At 36.5% G+C, this 9,854-nt stretch overlaps 3 protein-coding genes across 3 annotated transcripts in view; 2 read left to right on the top strand and 1 right to left on the bottom strand.

Moving 5' to 3' along the window:
- The window catches only part of LOC118742107 (protein cappuccino-like), an 8,223-nt gene extending 6,261 nt beyond the window's left edge, over window positions 1–1,962 (top strand). Inside the window, exons 2-4 of the mRNA XM_036474070.1 lie at window positions 22–990; window positions 1,089–1,386; window positions 1,459–1,962. Coding sequence (XP_036329963.1) covers window positions 22–990; window positions 1,089–1,386; window positions 1,459–1,567 — 1,376 coding nt within the window. The 3' untranslated portion in view covers window positions 1,568–1,962. The remainder of the gene's footprint in view (window positions 1–21; window positions 991–1,088; window positions 1,387–1,458) is intronic.
- A 3,228-nt stretch (window positions 1,963–5,190) lies between these two features.
- Window positions 5,191–7,841, bottom strand: LOC118741305 (transmembrane protein 214-like). The gene is made up of 2 exons (XM_036473239.1): window positions 5,476–7,841; window positions 5,191–5,440 (listed from the first exon to the last, which is right to left on the bottom strand). The coding sequence occupies exon 1, from the start codon at window positions 7,675–7,677 to the stop codon at window positions 5,668–5,670; it is 2,010 nt and encodes a 669-aa protein (XP_036329132.1). The 5' UTR covers window positions 7,678–7,841; the 3' UTR covers window positions 5,191–5,440; window positions 5,476–5,667.
- Window positions 7,842–9,553: 1,712 nt separating this feature from the next.
- LOC118741309 (probable RNA-binding protein EIF1AD) overlaps window positions 9,554–9,854 on the top strand; it is a 1,293-nt gene continuing 992 nt past the window's right edge. Inside the window, exon 1 of the mRNA XM_036473244.1 lies at window positions 9,554–9,714. The gene's annotated coding sequence lies outside the window, so the exon portion shown is untranslated. The remainder of the gene's footprint in view (window positions 9,715–9,854) is intronic.

Raw genomic sequence — 9,854 nt, 5'->3', positions numbered from 1 at the left:
TTTTTTTTTTTTTCATACCAGCTCTTAGAAAGACTGCCGTCAACCCGCCTAAGCCCATGAAACCCCTCTACTGGACACGCATAGTTACGCCAGCACCACCCCCTAGGATTACAACTCCGCAAGCCAGTACTGACTCTAGCGGTAGCTCGCCCGACGATGTTACCGACTCAGCAGCGCCCAAGGAAATCTGGCAGGAGATCGAAGAAACAAATCTCGATAACATCGACGAATTTACCGAACTCTTCTCACGGCAGGCTGTGGTACCCGTTAGCAAGCCAAAAGAGAAGAAGGTGGTACGTGTGAAGGCTATAAAAGTGTTGGATAGTAAGCGTTCTCAGAATGTCGGCATTGTGTCGCGTAGTCTACACGTCGACTTCTGTGAGATCGAACACGCGATCTACCATGTGGACACATCGGTTGTAAGCTTAGAGACATTACAGCAGATCATAAACATTAAGGCAACAAACGAGGAGTTGGAACTGATCAAAGAGGCAGCGCAAAGCGACATACCACTCGATTATCCGGAGCAATTCCTGCTCAAAATCTCACAGATCTCAATGTCTACAGAGCGTATCTCATGCATTGTCTTCCAAGCCGAGTTCGAAGAGGCAGCAACGGTAATTGCGCGAAAATTGGAAGTTGTTGCACAGCTTTCGCAGTATTTGATTGAGAGCGAAGACCTTAAGCTGATCTTTGCCATAATACTCACACTGGGAAATTATATGAACGGCGGGAATCGACAGCGAGGGCAAGCGGATGGTTTCACATTGGAGATATTGGGAAAGCTCAAGGACGTAAAGTCCAAAGAGTCACAGACGACGCTGTTGCATTTCATTGTACGAACCTATATCAGCAGACGACGCAAGGAAGGAGTGCAGTTGCTAGAGATGACCCTACCCATACCCGAACCGTCAGATGTGGAGCGCGCAGCGCAAGTGGATTTCGATGAGGTCAAGCAGCATATAATAGAATTGCATAAGAAATTGAAAGGTGAGTGGGAAGGTAAAAGTGGAGACACTTTCAAGGATGATACAAATATGTACATATGTATGTGTGTAAATTCGTTTTATTTATCCTCTTCATTCCAGCGAACAAAAAGACAACGGAGCGCGTGGTTCTAGCCTCAACTCCAGGCACTTTGGAACCATTCAAATCGAAAATGGAGGAGTTCATTGAGAGCGCAACAAAGACAATCGATAAACTCTACAAAGACTTGGATGAGTCGCGAGAGATGTTCATCGAAACGATGCGCTTCTATCACTACACGCCCAAATCTCGCGCCTTGGAACAATGCACGCCCGATCAGTTCTTTGAGTATTGGACGAACTTCACCAATGACTTTAAGGACATTTGGAAGAAGGAGATTGCCACGTTGTATGACGACTTGTAAGTGCAGAAATTAAGGGCGAAAAAATCCAATAGCAATTAAAAAATTTTTTGTTCGTTTTCAACTTTTAGGTTACGCAAGTCGAAGCAAATTCAGACACAATCACGCAAAAATGTTAAAACCACAAAACTGAAGCCAGGCGGCCTTAAGGAACGTATCCTGCGTTTGAGTAAAAAGTAAAACAAAACTACAGCAGCTCAATGTAATGTAATGCGAAATAAAATATAGAAATTTTAATATATATTATGCAGTTTATAGCATTTGTTTGAAATCGTACGAAAATGCTTTCATGCATAACTTTGTTGCTTTATAGCGTGTTTTCACTAGCTAATTGAGTATTAAATTTTTTCCAAATACAAACAAACTTTAGCTTACAAGAAATGCACACACCAATCGGAACGTACGTACATACTTATACATACATACATACATACATACATACATACTTAGAAAGTAGCCTTATATTAAATTTAGCAAATAGACTAATTTAAGTTTGTATATGAAAAATGATTAATTTCCATTTTTTTAAATAAACAAGTACATAACTACAAATATTTATTTTGGAAATGCTAAATAAACCAGTTAAATATTGAGAAATCATTAAGAAAACTCGTTGTTCTATTTTATTTACTACTAGCAGACACGACGGACTTCGTCCCGCCCACAATTAATTTTTACTAAAACATTTGATCCAACGTTTTCACCAACAATTCACGTTCACGTTTGGTTTTATGGTCGTCAGAATGCGTATATTTATTCCATTGCCGTCTTAAATAATCTTATGAAATCGTTATGTCCCCGAAGAAGTTCTTGGGCCAACAATGATTCGATGGTGAATCGTCACCGAATCTGTATTGTACAGTTGGTGGCCATTTCAAAGTGGGGTTGGTCCACAGAAATTCAATATTTATTTTATTAAAAGTTTCAGTATGGTTGGAAGGCGCCACGCCTCTTTTCCAATAACCCCCACTTTTCTCTATAAGTATGGGATTGATTTCAAATATCTCCATACCAAGTTTCAGGACTTTACTACAAATACTTCCAGAGATATTATACGGTATGAAAACTGCGATTTGTATGGAAGATGCCTCACTCCCTTGATAGATATATCGAAATTATTATCAGCCTATAAAAGCGACGGGCGGAGAGATTTTACTCTGCACTCGACTATACAAAATGTATAAAAATGTATAGAAAGCTTAAAAGAGCTTTGCCCGCGGTGCCCATCACTGGCCTATAACCATCCTAGGAAAGTCTGCAGTAGGTGTCAAAAATTTCAAAAAAACAAATAGAAATCCGGACAGCCGTTCGCGAGATCACCTCTTGTAAAAAGAAGGGACTTCTCTTTATATAATTAAAATCGGACCATAAATAAGATTTTTCAAATAGATCGGACCCTGGTCCATTTAAAGAAAAAAAAACGGATCGTATATGCTAATCTAGGTAAAAAGCTACCTATGTGCCAAATTTCAACCAAATCGGACCATAAATAAGATTTTTCAAATATATCGGTCCCTGGTGCATCTATCAAAAAAAAGTAACCCATACGTTAATCCAGGCAAGGTAGCTTCTAAGTGCCACTACGTTCTACTGTAATTTACACTGAATTTTATTTTTCGAGCATATCCAATAAAGATTAAAGATGACTTTAACTTTATTTTTTCGCTCAAAGGGAATTATCACTGCTCGGTTTTAATTTTTTCGATATAAGATAATGATTATTTTATGATTTTTATTTGTTCGCACCAAGATAATAGTTGTGCGTTTCTTAGGCAATGATCGGGCTACGGATAAAAAATTTGCCTGCAAATGCAACAACAACGATATGATCCTGATAGATCTGGTACAATTTAAGATCCGCTGTGTTTGTAAATTTTATATATAATCATTTTCGTTTAAGTGGAAAAATATAAAACTCGATAGTAATTATTATCTCTGAGCGAGAAATTAAAAATCATAAAATAAGTATTACATAAATGCTGATTTAAATTATTTTACGCCCACTAAATGGTTCCAAGGTAAGGGGAACAGGGATAATTTCAAGCACAACTTATGCGTATTTACAGTAGCCGCTACAACAACAACAACAACAACAACAACAGTATTTATGTATTTTTTCAAAATTTCTTGCAGAAAACTTATTTAATTTCCAAAAAAAACGAACATAAACATTTAATTAGTAAACAAAAAATTCTAAATTTTAATTCCCAACTTTTTTAAATTGCCTTATTTAATTGGGAAAATTATGAAAATTTAATTGAACAAAAACCAAAAGCAAAGCCAATTTAAAGTAACACATCCCACATTGAAATGCGTCAAAATGGAAATAAAAGAGCAAAGCGGTGTTTAAACAACGATCTCGCCATTATGCTAGATTCTTCAAGTGAAGGTGAAAGTTAAGAGGATACATCCGATAATTTCAGCCGCGATGCAGTTCTCATTACTTTTTTTTTTTAAATATAATATTCCAATTTTTAAATTCAATTACCTAAATAACTTAATTTAATTGTTTCTTAAGAATACTTGACATCCACATTCGCATCCGCATCCGCGGATGTTAGCCGTTAGACATCCGCATCCGCATTCGCATCCGCGGATGTCTTCAATTTCACATTCGCAACATCCGTAATATAAACATGTCTTCTGATATAAGGTATATCCTTTGTTAACCAAAAATAACTTAACGAATTTACTAGTGTTTCTACTTGGGATTTATTTAAATAAAATATTTGAAGTGCACTTTAGCTTACATGGCCAAAAATGGATGAAATATTTCGCGAGTGGTGTCAATCGACCCGGTTTAACGCCAATAATAATAACCCGAGCGCGGTAATTAACTTTTTAAATTAATTAAAGAGTTATTTGCAAAAAAAAAACACTTGCACTTTTCGCAATTTCTTTTGATGTATTTCACGAAAATAAAAGGAGTAAATGAACACAGCTTAACACGTATTTATTTGTTTAAGTACATTTGTAATACATTAAGTGAAATATATGTGCAAAATTGTTTATTTAATTGCAATATTCCGGTCTTGAAAATTCCGCTCAAAAATTTTGTGAAACTAACCTTAATAAGATGGAGGAAAACTGGTGCTGCCACTCTATTAAAAAAAGTTAAAATTTAAAATTGAAAGGTGTTCTCTGCAAAATGTGTTCAGCCCCTTTTTTGGCAACACAGATAGGGGAATTCTACGTAGTGAGGGTTATAATCCCTACGCCTACGCAAAAAGGAGTTGAACGCACAAATACTTTATAAATACAAAAAGTCAACCCTACATAAAATGAATTTTAAAACTGAACTATTTTTAATAAAGTGGATGCACTCATTTTCCTTCATCTTATTTGTATTAACTTCACTTCAGATTGTTGTGCGGAATTTTCAAGATCGGAATATTGCAATTAAATAAACCATTTTGCACACATGTTTTTTCTTAATACATCACAAATGTACAAAAACAAATAAAGACATGTTAAGCTGTGTTCATATACACATTTGCGTGAAATACATCAAAAGAAAGTGCGAAAGTGCAAGCGTTTTTTGAAAATAACACTTTAAGTCAAAAAAGTCTATTTCCGCTCTCGGATTATTGGCCTTAAAACGCGTCGGTTGACAACACTCTCGAAATTTTTCGTCCGTTTTTGGCCATGTAAGCTAAAGTGTACTTTTACCCATTTGAATTTTAGTTGAAGCATTTTAGCCGTTTTTCGCCGTTTTTTTTTCTGCCAATTTAGCCGGTCGGCCCCAAAAGTTCTTGCCACACTGTTCACAATTCACAAACTGAGCTAATAAAAATGCATAATAGTATTTTTTTTATCAATCGACTAAAATTTTATTCAAACTGGAATAGTATGCCACAACTTCATGCACCCTAACAAAATGGTTACATTAATATACATACATATATGTATATATGCACATATATACTAACTTTGAGTGCCCGTTTTGTTTTCGCAAAACAAAAAAAAAATGTAATGGAATATATCAAAGTAGATAAATAAGTCTTAAATGCAAGATAGATTTAGTACAGTGAATTTTCAGTTATTCGCTTCATTTTTGGTAGTCACCAAACAATTTGTAAGGTTCACCTCAACATATTCATGATGAGATAAAAAGTTGTCTTAACAGCACTCAAAAATATTTTGGTGGCATGATTTGCCGTGCAATCGTTTTTGCTTTTGGGTGATTGGCATCGGTCTTAGTGGAGGTGGTCTGTTGAGTTGGATTGAATTGGTGAAATGATCGCCTTTATGTATGTACAGATTTGTATTTGTTCTCAAAATCATTTCAATTTTGAATAAGTATCAACCTTTTTATGGAACTGCATATAGTATTCGAGTGCAGCATTGCGAGTCTGATTCGCAACTTTGCTAAGGTTTTCGGGAGAAAAGCGGTCAATGAAAACCTGTGTCTTAAAGAAGACTACTGTCTTTCCAAACACGTCCACACAAACATTTTTGACTGCTATTGAAGTGTCGCCGATTCTTTTAGAGAAACCAGGAACATATTGTTCGAGAAATTGTGCAGCAGCAGGTAGTTTAGACGCTACAAAATCTGAGAGCACACCATATATATTACAGGCGGCATTGCGTGACAATTTGAAGGCATCACATACCAGCTGGCCAGCAGTCTTCGCGTATGGTGGTACATGGAGTTCGGCCCATTTGTAACCACGTGCTGCAGCTCCCATTGACATGTACCATGCTTTCTCCACATGCGGTAACACTCCGGCATTCTTCAAGACTTTCCCAGTAGCTGAATGTTCAAACACACCTTTCCCATTTAAATTCGTGTCGTAGATCAACACAGCAGCAATCACTGTGATCAATACAAAACTGCCCAGGATCCACTTGCAGATACCACATTTATTCTGCTCAGTGCTTTGTTTCTTTTTTTGTTGTGAAGTTTTTTCTTGGATGGTCTTGACAACATCTATCAGATCTTCTGCAATTTGATCTTTCCGCTTTGATGTAACTAGTTCATCATTGAGCTTTTGAGCTTCCTCCAGAAATGTACGAAATGGGTTGGAACAAGCCAGCTTTAAAACATTTTTATCATCATTATCCAGTTGCCTTTCTATTTCTTTAAATAGCAAAAAGGATGACAGCAGTTGCTTTTTGTAATTCATCTTCCATACTTTAAAGCTATCTTCACTATTTACAAGGCAACAAAGACATCCAGCTAACTCACTGCGACTTCTGCTTGGTTCCACAATATTACGGAAAAGCGTAAGAAATATGTTTGCATGCTTGCTGCTAGATAAAATGTACTTAATCAGAAAGCCATGTGCACATTTTATAAGGGTCTCTTGGTTCTCTTTTGGAATGGAATAACTTGTTTTTAATGCGTTGTAGAACGAGAAGAATTCATTTTGATTCAAAGTTATTGTACAACTTTCATCGGATGCACTCAAAACTTTCTCTAAATATTCCGTTGTGAATTTTGTATAGCTCTTTAATTCGAGAGTGGGTAACATTAAATTTTGCCAGACTTTAATTCCCTCTGTTATCTGCTCTAAGCCACCTTGGCCAATTGCCCAAAGTATGTTTAAACAAATGATGCGCCTATTTTGATAAGAATTTCGTAATAAAGCAATTTTTGCCATGTTATTCGATGCAACATGTGGCCAATGTCGGCCAATTAATTGAAGTATGAACTTGTAACCCACAATTGGTAAATTCTTGGAAAGCTCCGTAGTCATACTAATTAGTAAAGTGTGGTAGAAATATGATAAATTCTCTTCTCCCACCGATTCTAAAAAATCAAGAACGGCAGTTTTAAGTTCTGCATTTATTAAATTGCACGGATAATTCATTGATTTTCCCGAAAATATCGGATCGCTATCGAACAGAAGTTTTTCGTTGAAAAAACTTGCAACGCCTTTAAGCCAAAGAAGCTCGGAACCAGGATAAGCAAATTTTAACTGCTCCAATTGGCTTGCGAAATCATTTGCTGTAATATTACGTAGCACGGACTCTATATTTATAGCTTTTGAAACCGCCGGCTTCAACTTTGCTTGTTGCTGCAAAATATGTTCCTTTTTCGTTGATTTTTCTTTGAAACTTGTTTTTCTTGGAGATTCTTTCGATTTGGTAGAGGAACTTGCCGACTCCGCAGGCGATAAGTTGTCTTTCCCTCTTTGGCCAGACAATAAATTGCGATACTCATGCAAAGGCAAAATCTCCTCTAGTTTTGGGTCCATGGATGCCAAACGTTTTTTCTCAGTATGAGCCTCCACCTTCTTATCTAAATTCTTAGCTTTTCTTGATTTCGTGACGATTTCCCATGACATGGTGACGACTTCGTTTTTTCTTTTAGTTGTAGAGTTGATAATGGCCGGATCTGAGTGATTCCTTTTGTTTATTGTACCAACGACGAGTGATAGCCGGGCTAGTAATCCACAAAGCCAAAAGTGATTCCTCAACAATTTATTTTATCAATTTAAACTAGAGATTCCGTTTTCAAATCGATTAAAGCGCATATCGATTAATAGTGCGTTCCGATTCGATTTCTGTCGACTTTTTAATACCGATTGGATTCGTGAATCGATCCAAAAATTCGAGAATCCTTTTTTACCAATTGATATGCGCGTTCCTTATCTCCCAGAAATAGTCAGAAAAAGTCCGAAGTAGTCAGATTTAGTCCAAAAAGCGTTCCTTAACTCGGAAATGACAGCAAAAATGAGAGAGCAACTGTCAGTGAGAGCGACTCTCATCAGTCCGAAGTAGTCAGATTTAGTCAGAAGAATTTTTTCTGGCAAAATCCTGAAAAGTGTCAAACTCAACTGAATTTAAATTAACGGAAATTAAAGAATACGCAAAAAGTGAGAATAATCTAAAAAGTAAAAGAAATGAATTGAAATTGGAAGGAGGCAAAAAATAATTGATATAGCAAGTGTTTATTGTGCTTGTGCTTGTGTGAATGTGTTTTGTACATACATTTCTGTTCTTATTTGACATTAGTTTTGTTGTTGCCATTCTTTGGACTAAAAATTTGGTTTTTTGCGTTCCTTTACTTTTCCTGTTACTCTCTTTAAGTGAGCGCATTTTGCTTACGCTCTGGCATTTTGACACTTTTCAGATTTTAGTCCAAAAAGATAAGGAATGAACCTGATGCATGGTCAAGGTCAAGGGTGGCAGTTCTGGCTGGTTTAAACTAAGGTGAGCCAATTAAATGTTCGCCAACTGTTCAATTTAGGGTGCTAATATATTTTGATCCCATTGTAATAGAAATGGAAGAAATTGTAATAGAAGTGAAAGAAATTGTAACAGATAACTGCATATGCCAAAAAATAGGTGATATCAGCTGTAGTCATTTTTTGGCAATCAGCTGATAGTGTTTTTACTTAGGAAACTGTACGATGGCCAAGGGTACGCGAACGAGAGAGTCGGGATTGAGTATAGCCGTGCAGATGTAACTGCATACCCAGCACAACGACTATACCCTACTGCACTCCAATAAACCAAATTGTACTCCAAATTTCTTATGCCAGTTCATATTTAGGTCTCAGCCAACAATATTATGCCATCAGAAAAATTTTATCCCCACCCAATTTAATTCAAGTCTGCAAGGGATAAGAGGAAAAATTTAGCTTTTTTTATATTAAAATATTTGTTATTATGTCAAAAATACATAAGATAAGATAGGAGAAAAGATACATGTAAATAGCTGATTGCCAAAGCGCGCAAAGGCTGAGAGTTGCCCATGATTTTGCTTCACTTTGCTTTCCCCGAATTCTATTTAGCAAGACTCATATAAAATCATGTATTGAACTTATCTGTCAAAGCCGAACTCTGAAGCAAAGCGAAACAAAAGTCGTATGTAAAGAGCCCTTACATCAGGGAAAAATACTTGGTAGAAGGCATCTTACAAATTCTTTTAGCAAGTTAAAAAATGCCCACGCGCAAATACTGCCTCTGATAAATTTTATATCAGGCAATAAAAATTACAGTTGGTAGGCAAAAACTTTTGCCAGTGGAGACGAGCCGTAACTTTATCAAGATAAAAAAACGTGAGAAAGCATGTAAAGAATTTTCAAATTACCCATACATAGGGATGCAAACGTTGCATCGATAGTTGCAAAACATCGATGTTTCGTCTATAACTGTATGGGAACGAAAATTTAGAAATTTTCTCGCTTGTGGCAACGCTCATAAAACAGCTGTAGAAGTTGTCTAGTGTGTTTTCGAGACGAGCAGAAAATTCACAGCACGTGTCTTGCGGCAGTTTTCGCGAAATAACAGATTTAAATGCATTTAAAAGCAGAAAACTGCATTAAAAATAAACAAATAGAAAATCGATTTGAACTTAAATCTTGAATACAATAGAGGTATGTAAAAAGTCCCACTTTCCGACCTTCACCTGCCACGCAGTTCTCTTGGTATGAGATGTGTTGCTTGTGGCAAGTTTTCTAATGTCTCCCTTTTCTAACCCTCATCCTGCAGTGCAAAATGTCTCGCGTACTACGCC

Source organism: Rhagoletis pomonella, unplaced genomic scaffold, assembly GCF_013731165.1.
Source record: "Rhagoletis pomonella isolate Grant_MI unplaced genomic scaffold, Rhpom_1.0 Rhpom_scaffold_00006, whole genome shotgun sequence".
Taxonomy (NCBI): Eukaryota; Metazoa; Arthropoda; class Insecta; order Diptera; family Tephritidae; genus Rhagoletis; species Rhagoletis pomonella.
Note: the sequence above shows the minus strand (reverse complement) of the source record. Positions and strands in the feature narration are given on the sequence as shown.